General features: G+C 42.1%; 1 protein-coding gene across 5 annotated transcripts in view; it reads right to left on the bottom strand.

Moving 5' to 3' along the window:
- The window catches only part of SEMA6A (semaphorin 6A), a 119,844-nt gene that overhangs the window by 62,353 nt on the left and 41,592 nt on the right, over positions 1-15,899 (bottom strand). For all 5 annotated transcript variants that reach the window (XM_085042735.1, XM_085042734.1, XM_085042733.1 and 2 more), the window contains exons 2-3: positions 5,572-5,709; positions 3,054-3,171 (exon numbers count right to left, since the gene is read on the bottom strand). In XM_085042735.1, the coding sequence (XP_084898861.1) occupies positions 3,054-3,171; positions 5,572-5,671 (218 nt within the window). In that variant the 5' untranslated portion in view covers positions 5,672-5,709. The remainder of the gene's footprint in view (positions 1-3,053; positions 3,172-5,571; positions 5,710-15,899) is intronic.

Consider the following 15,899-nt stretch of genomic DNA (forward strand, 5'->3'; position numbering starts at 1 on the left):
CCCATCCCATCCCATCCCATCCCATCCCATCCCATCCCATCCCATCCCATCCCATCCCATCTCATCCCATCCATCTCCTGCTCCCGGTCTGTTTCCTTCACACACATCAGGGGTGGCAGATCATGGTAATAAAAGCTGCCACTGCACGAGAAAACGGGAGGAGGAGACACAGCAAATTGGAAAAGGGTGTTTGTGCCTGGGTGTGGGTGAGTGTGACAGAGATGGCCAGGGAGTACCCTTCCCACGAGAAAAACGATGACAGAGCTGGTCCTTTGCAGACTGCAAGCTAGATATTCAGGCAGTAAAACTTTATGGCCTTTGGCTAAGTTATTCTGATTTACACTTGCTGTGCATCTCTGTCTGATAACATGAAATAATGCCTTTCTGAAGTGACACAGAACTTTATTTGGTAATAGCTAATACAGAAGTCATGTATCCCATATGACAAAATAAGCAGCTGACTGACAGAAATTTTGTTCTATGCCAGTTGCTCATTAATAAAATGTTAGCAGTTCTCAAATCTGAGTTAGCCTCTCTGGTGCACCGAAACTGCCTGCAAAAGTCAACACTGGATTTTCTAAAACAAGCAAACAAACCCCCCCAACCTAAACACAACCAGCCGTAAAATAAAAACTCTCAATATTTAATCATTTCTTTTGATTGTTTTTCAGATAAATGGGTAAAACATAAATGTAGGATCGCTATATTTCAATGTCTAAAAAAAGCATGAAAGCATTATCTCAAACCATAGCCAAAAGATTTATGTTAGCTACAGTTTTCAATGAATCTTGTTACAAAACTCTTTGGCAAACACCTTTGATTGTGTACAAATTTGCTTTCAATCTCTAAATTTACTACTGCCTCTGAAGCAGATGCAGTATCTGAGTTACAAATTTTCATTCAAACTGAAGGATGACTCATTTTCTGAAGTTTGTTACTTAGAGATAAAAATTACCTTTGAATTTTAATTTGTATTGCATAGCCTTGTAAGCCCAGGAGGGACTTTATTCTGTAACAAGGAGGGGGAAAAGAACACATTAAAGAGGTTTTGAGTAACCAAAGGAAAAATAGTGTAAGAAGATTTTTTCGTGCTTGTGTAAGTACAAAACAGACGTGGTCTTTATTTTCTTTTGTAGGTCACAAGACCCTAGGAGTATATAAGCACTCTCATTGTAGCAATTTGTTTTATACAAATATGGAAGAATGCGTATTCACATACTAGTAAACATTATCCCCCAAATATTAGCATTCTCTATATAATTTGTACACACGGCAGTTTCATATCCCAAAACTATTCCCCTGGGTTTTCCTGCTGTAATGCCAGTTGCTTGGGCACTGCGACAGTCTAATTGCGTCAATCTCAGTCTGGGAACAAACTATGAAAACAGCAGAGCAAAATCTGCAAAGCGGATTTACCACCATCTCACTGCAAATAATTTCCTAATTTAAAGGAAAACAAATAAGGAAAGCAAAGGGAGCTCAGCCATGAAAGAGAGGATCCTGCCACCACCTTTCAAACCTATTCAACCCTCTGCCCCGCTCTGCTCGTTATCCCACTAAACACAGCAAAATACTAATCTCTGAACTCAGGCAAAGCACAGGGTTTGCCACTTGCTGCAGGGCTGACCTCTCCTCGTGCCCTACGAGCAACATCTCCGCAGCTCCTGTGGAAGGATATTTGCTCTCTGCTTGGACTCAATGCAAGGTCTTGGCATGAGAACCCTGAGCTCTGCTCCCAGACCGCATGCAGAGCAGGGAAAGCAAGAAGCCCAAGGAAGCTGTGATTAGCCAGTGCAGCTGCGATGGCTGGGCAGGGGAACAGGTGCATCCTTCTAGCAGCCAGGGACATGACTCTGACTGAAAATGTCACTCAGTGGCCATGCTGGTGTAATGCAATTACCAATTACTTGGTGCCGCATGGAGATCGACAGTCAGCTTTCTCTCACAGGACACATCTGACCACCCAGGAGATGGGGAGTGGCTGTTTGAGAAGAAAGCCAGTCAGCTCCCAGAGGCTGCCAAGGGCTTTGTGGACAGGGCTGGTGGAGAGAGGCTGCCTGTTCAGCAGCTGTTCCCCTTCACTCCTGGCCATCCCACCCACCACTTCTCCCATCTGCAGCAACGGCCTGGTTTTATGTGGCACATGCAGAAAGGTGTGTATTTTTCCAGTGGAGAACCAGAAAACAGGCAGGAAACAAGCTGCTACTTGAGAGGCAGCTTGCAGGGATGTCCCAAACGGGATCTGGGTCCAAGAGCTCCAGAACTGGAGTACCTATCCTTGCTAATCTTGACTACCCACCCTTGCTCATCTGGACCCGTCTTGCACTCAATCCTGCATCTCTCATGTAATTCCCACTCCAAGACCACCAATCTTCTTTGCTAACAACAGGCAGGGAGATGAAGTGTTCATATCTGATCTGTGCCAGGTTGGCAGCCGTGTAATGGGTGTAGCTCCATTGAGGCTGATAGTGCAAGCTGAGCTAGGCTACTGAATGGGTGGCTCTATATGCAATTTTTATAAAAAGACATGCTCATGTCTACACAGTATGGCTCTCCAAAGAAATCAAGACACTGAATTCAATTAACTTTGTGGAAGCATATTTGCTTCTTTTTTTTTTTTGTCTTAAGATACTAAAAACATGCCTAAATCAGCAAAATTACATTCTATTAACTCTTATCAAAAGATGCATTTGTGCACTGAATAATTATTCTCTAAAATTTATCATTATTGGTAAGCACAAGCACAATAAAATGATGAGGATGGAACTGCTTCTCCATGGAACTAAATTATTTCTCTGGCAACTTCCTTCTTGCAGATCTCAAAGGAAGGCAGAGACATGTAGTCCTAAAACACAGGTGTAACACACCACAAAAGTTGACCATCTAGCAAGGTTTCTAATATGTCTTACTGACAGAGCTGCAAAGCTCTCTCTGAGTGTGAGAAAATGCTAAAAATAATGTGTCCATCAGAGAAGAACTCAGAATATTCCTTGTCTTCTCCTTCCTCCTCTTAAGGCAGTAAGAGAGGAGTGGTAAAGCAGCAGACTACTGACCTAGCAGCAACGTAGAGGGTCCTGTTCATGACCATGACAAGCTGGATGTCCAGCCGGTGCCTCTGTGTGGTGTTCCGCCCTGGCTTGTGACCCACAAACACCGGATACTGTCTTGTATCTGTAGGAAGGAAAAAAGAAATCAACAGGGTCAAAAGAGAATAACAAACTGAAACAGTGCTAACACGGGGCCCAGCTGCAGCCAAAACCCATGGTTTCTGTTATGTCCTGGAAGCACAGCCTGGGGCTGGAAGGCATGAGCACAGAGACCTGGAGAGCTCTTCAAGGTTACAGTCTCTGCAGCTGCAAAAGAGAAAGTCATCACCTTTGCAGAAGACAAAAACGAATTTTTTAAAGCATAAAGCTGTTCTGGAGCTCTTGCCACACAGGTACATTGCATTTTCTCACAGTTTTTCTTTCACTGCTTGCGGAGCTTAAATGCTTGCTCCTGGCTGCCAAAGTAGGTCTGTCAGGACAAAGCTGTTCCACAATGGCCCATCAATCATCACAAAGTCTGGACTGGTAGTGGCTAAAGCAAAACTCTTGGCTCTCCTTGGTTAAAACTGCCAATTCCCTGGGTTTTCTACAGGGCTGACCTGCTGTCATAGAAGAGCTGCAGGGATTTCTGAGAAATGGTGGGAAATCACCACTTGAACTTCATGAAGTGAAAGCTGCTGCACATTATTTTGGCAACCATTGTGATACTCCAGTCCTTCTGGAAACTGGACGGCAATGCTGATTGGAATCCCTGTATTGAGTTAATGCTATCAACCAGTCAGCTTTCCCCCACACAACTCTACCAGTCAAGAGCATTTATTCCCGTTATTTTTTTGGGTGAAAACTCAGCATACACAGGGTGTGCCACTGCTCCTCAGATGTGTGTACAACCTATAACAAAAGTGAACAATTCTGATCAAGGGCCACTTTAATGAAGTTAGACTTCATACGTATCAGATGACCATAACATCTAGATGCGCAAATAAGGAGCTAATTAAGTAAATAAAATGACAGAAGACAGGAGGAGGATGATCCTCTGATGAGCGTCATCATCACTGCAGAACTGCTGCAAGAGCATATTATACAGAGCTGACTAGCATCTAGCTATGCCTTTTCCCCATAAATATGATTTCCCAGAAACCTGCAGCTCTTTGAAGAAGTCTATTTCTTCAGAAACTCATCTACTGCTTTAGTGTTTTCAGCTATTGTCTTCTAGTATTGTACCTGTTAAGCCTGGTAAAAGTATTGATTGACAGCATGGCTTCAGCAGAGCACCTGAAAGTGTCATGTGTCAGAAAGCCTGGTGATAAAACTGGATAGAAAAAGGAACTTCTCTCCAAACCAGGTGCTGAGAACTCTTGAAGAAATAAATTAAAACACCAGCAGCTATAGATTAAGATAGATTAAGACATCAGCAGCTTAATGTTTCTGACCACATTCTACATGCAAAATGCCAAGTTTGACTGTCAGGCTGTTCTCTGTTCAGTAATGTTTCCTCTGTAACTCGTGGATCTAGAACGAGCTGGGGGCATTCCTATCCACTTCAGCATGCCATGCTGCAGAGGAAAAATGTTCTATTTCATGTTCTATTTCTCCAAAATGATCAAGGCTGCTATTTTCACATTTGGAAGGATGATTATCACTGCCCTTCTGGAGGGTGAAAATGTTGGTGCTAAAGCTCCAGTGGTCACACTAGCCATGTTTCACGGAGGTTTGCCTCAGAGCAGTTCTTCCCTGTTCTTGTATCCCAGATGGCTATTAGCATTTGCAGCACCTCGGGTGTGCCCTGGAGTCCTGTCTTTCAGGATGGTGTTAAACATGACAGACAAGCTTATGTGTGCCAAGGCCATTCCAAAGCACAGTAAATATGGACAATCAAGATTCATTTTAAAACCAAATTCCGGACCAAAAAGAGGCTTAAACACAAGCCCATTCTTGGCTGACTTGCTACTCCCTAGCATACTTTTAGAATGCTAAAGACTTCCTTATAAGCATCTGAAACTTTAAGTCTTTGTCTGAAGAATTTTCTTTGCAGTAATCATGACTGAGCTGAGGCACATGTGAAAGAATAATTCAAGTCAAGCCTGATGTCCACAGTAAAATGCACAGAAAGCTCTCCACCTGTTTAGCCAGCAAATCTCAATGTGATTTGCAGCTGTCCATGTTACAGTAGATTTTGGAGAGTTTGCCAGTCTCTGCTGGTAAGAAAGGAGAGAGCTTCTGCCATAAAAGATTCTTTGTCTTAATTTGGTTTTTAGCTACAATTCCAGCTTAGGCAGAAATATGCCTAATGCTCAAGCAGAATCCATCTGAGTTTCATGAAGCAAGTTCAATTATTTGTATTAGATTAACAAATAACATGTGAAAAAGTCATATTCTTATATTAGTATCTGAGAATGTAAATTGGCTGATCTGGGAGAAATCAAGAAAAAACAACTTCATCCACTGCAAGTGTAGTAAAATAATGTTGACTCGAAGTCCCCTGATCAGTATTAAATTAAGTCTTCTGGCCTCTCATACTTACAGTTGCCATGCGAAATACTGATAGGCTCAGAATCTTCTGGGAAACCAGCCCCAGCAAAGTGTAGCAGTGTGAAATATAGCAGCAAGGCTTCTGACCTCATAGTAGTTCAGCTGTGAGGCTTCACTTCTTCACTTCACCCTGAGGAAGACAAACAGGGGTTTAAGCACCTTCTGTTGAATCAGAGCTTTAAAGAGTCAATGGAAAGTAGAGGGAACTTTTCTCCTCAAGCCTCTCACTGTACTTGAGGAGGCATGTTGTGTTTCTAAGCAGAAACTGCCCTGCAAAGCCAGTTATTCCTCAGCCCATGCCCCAGGGTCACATCTTGCTTGAGGATAAACTTAAGGACCAGTGTGACACAAAAATTCTCTGCCTCTGCTGCTTATATGCAGTAAAGACACTTCATCTTCTGCACTGATTGACAGCTGACAAGAGTTTTCCAAGAAATATTTTATTTTCCCCTTCTTTGGTTTACATAATTAGATGATGACATGATGACACACACCATAAATAAAAAACCCCCCACACTACATTATTCTGGTTAAAAAGAGATTAAGAGTTATACTACAGGACTGATTCATACCCAGCAGAGCTGTGAATCAAGTGAAGAAACACTGAGAGAGCTTGATGGAGCATTCAGAACATGTCATTGGGCTTTACCATAAAAATATGTACCCATAAATTTAGGTGTCGTAAAACCAATACTCCAACTTGCGATAAAATAAGGAAGAAAAGATCTGTCTAAATCCAGCACTTTTTTCCCTCATATTCCACTGATGCATTCATTCATTCATTCAGACTTCATGTACAAAAATATCCCTAAATCTTGAAGATAAAGAGAACCACTGGGGCCTTTGGATACAGTGAAAGAAAACAGCACATAATACAGTAAATACTTCATAATTCCCAAGCAAATTTCACAGAGACATTGATCTGTAAGGGAAATCAGTGCAAAAATGGGGTTTTCTTTCATCCCTTCCAGAGTTTCAAACCTTTGATGCCGCCTGCCAAAGATTCCTTTTGAACAAAGCTATTTTACAGTGGTCTGTCAGTCATTCAAGACTTATGGGCAGAAAGTCAAACTTCATAACCTACATAGTCTTTGAAACTTAATTTGGCAAACAAAGTGCTAACTTGCCCTTCTGCAGCACTATTTAATATTAGATACCTGTGTCTCCTTTCTTGATGCCAAAAAAAGCATTAGCAAGTCTTAAACGTTGGATTCCTCATTTTTTACCCAATTGAAAAATGTCACAATAATTAATTTTCCTCATCAGATATTTGCTTTCAAATAAAATTTCAGTTCCTATAAATGGTTTTCAACAGGGGATCTGTTCCAGGGTGATAGAGTCCATAAGGACTACTGATTTATTACATTTAGTGTTAGTCTTTTATTTTTTCAACACACAAATTGGAAATTTGGCTGATTCTCTATTTCTATTAACAAATAATGGAGAGACCAAGTCAGACCAAGACTAGGAAAAAAAAATAATGTAAGGCGATGACTGACACCTTAACTGAACAAAGTGTCAGATAGATGGCAAAAGATAAAAATAGCAAGAATAAATGCAATACAGTGCAGACAGTGTCTATTACACCTTATAGGAGAGTGCACACTAAAAGGTAGTACATACAAGCCCCAAGGGAAGCACTTCCACCTAGCACTGGTTAGGCCAATAGCTCTGTATGACTACTGAAACAGTTATGTCTGCCTGCAGACGCTTTCTCTATGCATTTCCTCCACTTGTCTCCACTTATATTTTTTCTTGGGTGTTAGCTCTCTGGGGAAGCACCTGTTTCTTTCAATTTGTTGTCATTTGGGGCCCTTTGGAATGCCCAAAGAAGAAATAAGCAGCAGAAGTAAATAGCATGCTTGGAACAACAGTTTCCCTCAAAAGGTTTCAATTAAAGGCAAGGTATACACACTAAAGGGGCTAATTCCTTTATCTCTACGCAATTTTTCAAAATGTCACTTTGCTGCTTTAAAAATTTTGCCCTTGTAAGTATACTGCAAAATGACAAAACAAAATGTCTTACTACACAAACTGACTGAAATTATTTTCTCCTTGAAATTGCTACAATCCAATGCACAAATCTTTTCTGAAATGTACATGAGGAACAACAGTGTAATGGGAAGAACTTAGGAAGCAATCCAATTCTTCCACCCAGGCTGTGTTCATCTACAGCATCAGCCTTCAGACCAACAATTCAAACCACTTGGCTCACAGTGAGACTCTGGTGCATAAGAATAGCTGTTTCCTGTTACTCCCTATCAGCACAAAATGCACTGTTTAACAACGTGTATGCTGTGAGGAAAGCATTACCGAAAGCAGACACAGCTCTGCCACTCCCCTTTAGAGCTTGAAAAACTTTTCCCATGGGTGATTCTGCACCATCACTCTCTACTTGTCATTCAGACATGTACTGCTCTGTGTAAATCTGTAAGGGAGACAGCTTCCAGGAAAATGAACAATGCCCAGCACGCTTTCTTTGTGATTTCATGAACATACTATTGGGCCAGATCTGCTTTCTTTTACCTGGAAAAAAAAACCAAACTGGCAAATGAACTGACATAGATTACTATGGTTATAAGCATATGAAATTGTCTCTCATTCTCAAGGGGATTCTTTTGGGGAAGAAAAGAGGGAGAAGAGAGAAAAAAACCCCATAATTCTCTGTTGCTCTGGTGCCCACATAGCTGTTTGAATTCACAAAATGTGTATGCAAAGTATCTACTTTGACATGTCAATGATTCAAGTGGACTATGTATGTATCAATGTCCATGCCAATAAATTAACAGTGAAGAGGACTAAGTCGCATCCAAAGGCAGATTTCTATTCAGAAGTAATTATTTGAACATATTGTTACTTTCGCAGTTTGTACAATGGCGAAAAGAACCATACTTTCAGTGGAATTTCAGAAAAATGCTGATTCAAGAAGGTCACATTTATTTTTAGTGCAATTTTCCCTCTGGTTGGGCCCCTGGGAGTGATGCAAATGTTCTCACTTGCAACTGTGCTGAAACCACCTTCTAATCAAAAGTGCCTGTGAACGCAGTGTCTGATGAAGCATGAGTAGTTAGTGATGCCAAGTGAGTACCGTCACTGCCTCAAAATAAAAGTTTTGCAAACATCAGTGAAGAGCTCTCCATCTTTCATGGAAAGATCTGAACTGCAATTCGGTCTGGCCTGCACTAAGTCATACTGGTTGAGAGAGAACTGGGTCTGAGAACTCCAGGTCTCCCGGTTCAAAATGTTATTACTCTCATTGAAGGAAGCTACTGGTGACAAGAAGAGTGAGTTTTGATGGTCTTTTATTATCAAACAGGCTATTAAAATACAGTCCTGCAAGTGTTTAAGAGCATGTTTTATTATCTATGTCTAATCCAGTGACTTGTAGTCATTGAGTTGGCAGAACAGATTAGATTTCTTCTAAACTTCAAAAAACCCACCAAAAAATCTGCTTTTTGCATTCCTAAACCAAGGCAAATATGAATTTTTCTGAACATTGGTGCTCTGATTCTTCCTTCTGAAGTTAATATTTCAAATACCTATGTACGACATCTTGTTCTGGCCACTTCTGTGGTTCCCTCCTTTTGGTCATATTATAATTAACTATAAATATGCAAATATAAGAGTATAAGAGAATGATCTCTTAATGTATATAGAAAACAAAGTTTTGCCCTCTTAGGTGGAATAGGTTTCTACACTTCAGCTCAAAGATGAATCACTTCTAAGTTGAATGGTTGGATACTACTATAATATAGAGACTATTTTTTTAGGAAAATAGTAACAGTCTATGTGTACATATATATATATATATGTATATATACACACATCTATCACCCACATATACATGCTTGACATAGGATCACTTGAATTTGTAAAATTCATGCTGTTGGCATGAAGGAATTTCTGAAGCTAAGAAAGTAATGACCATTTCAAAACAAGGAGAAAAGCCTAATTTTACTGTGCCAAGTGCCTTCCACAATGGCTATCCATGGCTATCCAAGCCAACAAGAAGCACCACAATGAGCTTTGCTTTTTGTTGTCTGGTATTTTTAGTCTTTACAACAGTCTGGGTGAAAATGCATATAGAATAGGTGCTCAGCTAAGGAAAGAATTACGTGGTTCCTGCCATAACACCCTAGTAGGCAGGTTATCTTATCTACAGCTTGTTTGTTCCAGAAGGGTTACACTAATCCAATGAAAAATCTAAACGGAAGACTGAACTTCCTGGTAAACTCCATCAAAGTGCAAGGCTAGATTTAATCCTGAGAACAAATTCAACAGCAACAGCAGTGACTGTATAGGCACATTTTTAACTATTGAAAGGGATGCTCTTCCGTATTAGAAAACCTCCCATCTCGTTGCTTTGACCTCACTGTACATTCTGCTAATCCCAGCGTAACTCCAAGAAAAATCAAAGTATGCAACCATGTCAGAATTTTCCCATGGCACAGTAAGACTGCTTTGTAATGAATAGACCTTGTTATAGTCATTCATTACAAAACTTTCTATCATAATGGGGTGTGCTCATACACGACAGCTGCACTTCGATCCACAGATTATTAAGCTTAACGTGAGAATCACCAGACAAAATTCCACAGTCCGTGTTATGCATGAAGCCAGGGCAGAAATCCTACTGGACCCAAAAACCTCTGACTGTCTTCAACAAACTTTTTCATTTCTACAAATATGTAGAAATAATTTGTTCTTCAAAATGACAGCCCAGCAAGAAGGAACAGCATTTTACCCAACACTGAGGAAACTAAAAAGGAAGCCAGATGAATTTGAACTACTGTATGAGGAGAAATGCACAACAGGAAAAGCAGTAGCCTATGTAAACTGGTCCTGCAAATACTCAGCAAATAGCCTTTAGAATCATATCCAGCAAAAGCAAAAGTACCATTAAAAAGCAAGGAAAAAACTGATTTGAGTTGCATAACAGAGGTAAAAAGATTGGACATTCTTCTGTGGTAAGAGCTTTAAAGGCACACAAGTGATTTAGGAACCCAAGTCCTACTTCAGTGTCTCATCAAAAGAGACTCACAAAGCAAGATCTACCCACACATAAAAAGCACGTTTTGATCTATGCAGCACATGCCTTGCTGTGCTGAAGGCAGAGCACAGAAACCAGTTGGTCAACCTGCCTGCTGTTTCCTGCTATGGTACAGATTTGCCATGAGATGTTGGCAATCATCCTTCAACTCCTTTGGCTAAGCCTTTGGAAATCTCTGAATGGAAAACACCGTCACTGCTATTTACCCTTTTAAATTCATAGTTCCTAGAAAGTGAAAGACAAGAGTTCTGTGCAAGTCAGAGGAAGGAATTAGGAACAATGCAACAACAAAAACAGAAAGAGAGGAATACAACCTGAAGGCTGCAGCTCCCAGAGAATGAGGAAAGTTAGGCTGGCACAGCAGAGCTGTTCAGAAGAGCATCCTTTGTCTATGCCTGCCTGTGTGGTGTGTTAGCTGCTGCTCAGCCACCTCGCATGGCTGCACCAGGCAGCAGAAGGGCTCGTGCAAAATGCCTTGGCTGAGTGGTGCCAAGGGGATCAGACAGATGTGAGTGAACAGAAGCTCAGCAGGTGCTTGGGAAGCTCAAGAGAGATGAGACACAAGCGGCTATCAGCAAGACATAGCATGGAGTGCCAGACATTGCAACTGAATTGGCAGTGGCAGGACAGAGCCTGGGATGGACAGCTTTTTCACCCATGTTGCCCTTTCTCTACCAATTGCTGCTCAGTCACCTGAATGGTGGGGCAGTTGGCTACAGAGACTTAATGCCAGCTCCATGCCCATCATCACCACCAACTTCCAACATCTTTTCGTGACTGATGGCACAGCCATCATTCATCTTTTCTCTCCTGCTCTGCTCCTGTTGTCTCTACAGCTGGCCATACATTTCATGTGGCCAAAAAAGCACTCTTGCACTCCAGGTAGCTGGCCCTTATGCCAGAGAGATTGGGGCATGAAGGCAGTGGGGTAATCACCTGTATTCCTTCAGATTTCATGGTAACAAGGCGTTGCTCCTGGTGAGGGGAGAAAGGCAGCGCCTAAGGAAAGCCTAAGAAGACACCTGTCTGGCAACACTGTGAACACTAAGTTATGTGTAGGAAGCACCACTCTCTCTCATCTTTTGTGGATATCAAAAAAGTTCTCCCTAACTATAAGAGGACTGCATGGGTGCCCTCTGCTATACATGCTTTACTAGCATTTTAATTGGATTCAGTACTGCTTACTCATTGCCCAGCTGCTGCGGGCTGCATGCCAGGCATGACGATCAGGCCCAAGGGAAAGACACCAATAAGAGAGATTTTGCCACATATAGTAAGGAACAGTACCTACCTTCATTAAAAAGAAGAATACAAACTTCATTGCTAGTTTAATGAAACACAGATACAGGGGCCATGCAGATTTTCCCACAAAGACATGCAAAAATGTATCTAAAAGTTTTACCCCAAATACAAAGTAGTTTCACACAAGCTTTGGGGGTACTTGCTTATTTTGTTCCTGTTTATGTAAACCTGAGTCCACACCAACTTTTCCTTCATTTACACCTTCACAAGGCCATACCTCATGCACGATAATGTCACCTATGATATGTGGCATGACTACCTCCTGCCTTGGTAAGCGATAAACTGAAAAGATCTGGACAAGCCCCAGGCAGCAGTGATGAGCCTCAGCCTGTCGAACGGGAGTAGCAGGTGTCAAGTCAGTAGGCAAAACTCAGCATGCTTAGTTCTGGCAACCTGTCCTGTCAAGAGCCACATTGCTGCTCCCTCCAGAGCAGCACAAAATGAAAATGTAAAGAACAAATGGACACCTAAAGAGAAGAAATCCTCTGCTGACCTGAGTGAGACATCTCTGATGACTGCAGCGTTAATAGGATGCTGCTGTTCAGAGGGGAAACAGTCAGATGGAAGATGAACATCTCCCAGATGGAATTAGAAGCATCTCAGGCCTATCGATTTTGGTTGTAACCTTTACTGTAAACAGTCCACGGGGGCCTCATCAGCCACCTGTTCAGTGATATTTGCATTGAAATATAGAGCCAACACAAATGAGAAAATGGCCACAGTTCCTTGCTAAAGCATCTGCTCTAGCAAGATGCATCTATCTGTGCATCACCAGCAGCAGAACAGGTACAGCTTTTAAAGGAAGGCATAATGCAGTGGCACCAGCTCTCTCACATGGCTCTGAAACAACAAATGCTCCATTTGTCATGATGTTGATGGTGCTGGTAGTGATATTATATCATGCAATATTTCACTTTCTAATAATTGCTCAGTTTTATACTGAAATCAGGCCTGCCAAAACTGGGAGGAAAGCCATCTGTGCCTGGAGGATGACTGCCAGAAACATTTGCAATTTTATTTTGGGGTTATAAACCTGCAGAATGGAACAAAGGCAATGCCTAAATAACCTATTTTACTCAACACCCCCAATCATACGGAGCAATAGGCTTAACTCTGGAACAGCTTGGTCAGTCATTAAAAGACATCTTTATTATTTTTAAAAGTCTCACTAATTTAAGACATAAAAATAGCTCTATTGATTATTTGTGGGACTTCAGCAAAACTCTGTCAAGATTCTGAATTGATTTGAGAGCTAAATGTAGCAATCACTGCCTTTTGACAGGAGAGAACACCATCTCTAATATATACTTTGCTGTTTCATCTCAGCATGCTTAATAGAAAACAGATACACTGGCAACACCATTACTCTCTGCAACACTCATTTTGCCTGGGAATATCAATGCCAGTCAACTGACCTTCTATTCCCTCATCTGATAGATGGAATAAAAACTATGTAGGTCCAGGTGACCCAAAGCTGTAACGGGAGAAAAACCTGCCCTCCCTTTGTTTTCTTCTCCTTTTGGACAGCAAAAGTAAAACACAAAGTCTGGTATGTTTTCACAACATTTATAAATGTCACTAATTAAAAGTTAGACACAGCCATGCAGACATTGTCTCAGCTGCCACATACCTGCTGTAAACCTAACATTGGGATCAGGTATAAATCCTAAATCCCCACAGATCAGCCAACTCAATTTCCCTCAGATACTGAACATTTGTTCTGATGCCTAAAGCAGGCGACCTGAAACAGAGGCCAAGACAAATTAGGAGTATAAAAAGTGGACAAATGTATTCAAGGCCTTCAAGGCACATTTGGGCAAGCAAAGTCCCCCTTGAGGGACTACACCCCAAATGGACACTGCTTCATAAGCCCTTCACCTTTCATAAATTCTGTCCTATTGGCATATTGGTCCCTAATTCTCCAATCACACCCATAGGTGATGATGTTAACCACCCCAGGCCCACTCCCCCCATTTCACCATTGTTTACATATTTTTGGGCTCTAGGGCGATGAATGTGTCCTTGGATTTTGTATTCAGAGGGATTGTTTTGGCTAAAGGTGCTGGAAACAGAGGTTTTTAGCACTTTATAAGAAGCACAGAACTACACCAAGTTACAGATACATGAAGAGTAAAAACTAGAAATTATTAAGGCATCAGTGTCCTTTCACAGCTGGTACATACTTGGATGTCCCTTCAAGGACAGAACAGGCCCATCCTAAAGTAACAAAGTGATTGTTACTAACAGAGTCAGAGAAGGATAATGAGAAATATAGCAAAGCCCTTAAGATGCTGTTAGTATGCTCACTCCCTCCCTCCTTCCCACCAACAGCGAAGGGAGACAGGGTGTGGGGGGAGGTTTGGTCAGCTCATCACCAAGATCTTCTTCCACTGCCCAGGGAGAGGAGTCCTTCCCCTGTGGTGCTGTGGGGTCCCTGTGGAGGCTCTCTGCAAACTACTCCAATGTGGTTCCAAACCTCACAAGCAGCAGTCTTCCCAAAACTGCCTCAATGGGAGCTCCCCCCATGGGCAGACAGTCCTCCCAAACTACCACGGTGTGAGTCCCTCATCCACGGGGTGCACATCTCCGAGGCCAGGCTGCTCCATCTTGGGAGCAAGGCCTCTCTCTCCACTGGGATTCCCACGGGATCACAGCCTCCCCCAGGCATCCTCCCGCTCTGCTGTGGGCACCTCCCCAGGGCTGTGGGTGATCTCTGCATCCCCATGGACCCCATGGGCTGCAGGGGCACAGCTGCCCCACCATGGGCTCACCCTGGCCTGCAGGGGATTGTCAGCTCCAGCACCTGGAGCACCTCTGGCCCCTCCTTCTCCACCGACCTTGGTGTCTCCATGTTGTTTCCCCTCACATATTTTCACCCTCTCCTCCTTCTCTGGCTAAAAAGAAGTGCGTGACTACTTTGTTTTGGTTTCTTCTTAAATATGTTATCACAGAGGCATAACCAACATCTCTAATTGGCCCAGGCTTTGTCAGCAGCATGTCCAACATCTCCAGAGCCATCAGACTGGCTCTGCTGGACATGGTGAAAGTTTCCAGAAGCTTCTCACAGGAGCCATTTTTGTGGCCCTCTCACTATCAAAAACTGGTCCAAGCAAAACCAACACATCTATCCAGGAAGAGAAACTTAATTTCCAGTCCTTACTGGATTTGCACAATAGATCAGATTGATATATAATGGCATGGCTTAACTTTGAAGAAAAAGTTAGGATCCTATAGAACATTGCAAGGGCTATGTAGTGATTGGACAAAGGGAAATGGCTTCAGACTGGGAGAGTGGTGAGACACTGGAACTCCACTGAGAAACTGTGGAGGTTCTATTGCTGGAATACTCAGTGCCAGGTTGTATGGTCCTTTGAGCAACCTGGTTTAGTAGAAGGTGTCCTTGCAAGGGTATAGGAACTAGATGATCTTTAAGGTCCCTTCCAACCTAAACAATTTCATGATTGTGTGATTTTAATACCACCGTGTTTAAAGCCCACACTACAAATAACTCTCCTTTGCTTTTTGTTAATGCAAGAAACACTCAAGCACTTAAAAATGAACCCCACCTGTATTCTTCAGGACGCTTGTCCCATTCACTTGAAATTAAAGTGTCCGTGTTTTAACATGATGAAACAGCAGAGAAATGCAAATCCTCCCATTTAAGTCAGCTGTTAATCAGAGCGCACTGCTTAGCTGTTGTGCAATTTGGCTGGTTCTGCCCCTAAATCCATTTATGCAAAAAATTGACCCATTAGCCTGCCTTCATTTACCTGGAGAGAAGTAGAAAATTTTGTCAGGTTATTTTTTCGAATGGCAGCCAATCAACTTTGTCATGTAGTGGTTTGACACCACATCAAACTACATATCTACCCTAAAATGTGAATAAAATCTACTGTAGCACTTCAAATGCTCAAGAACATTATCCTTTACATATTAATTGCTCCAGCTGTGGACAACACACTACTGAA

This window comes from Lichenostomus cassidix, chromosome Z, assembly GCF_008360975.1.
Source record: "Lichenostomus cassidix isolate B80296 chromosome Z, HeHo_3.0, whole genome shotgun sequence".
Lineage (NCBI taxonomy): Eukaryota > Metazoa > Chordata > Aves > Passeriformes > Meliphagidae > Lichenostomus > Lichenostomus cassidix.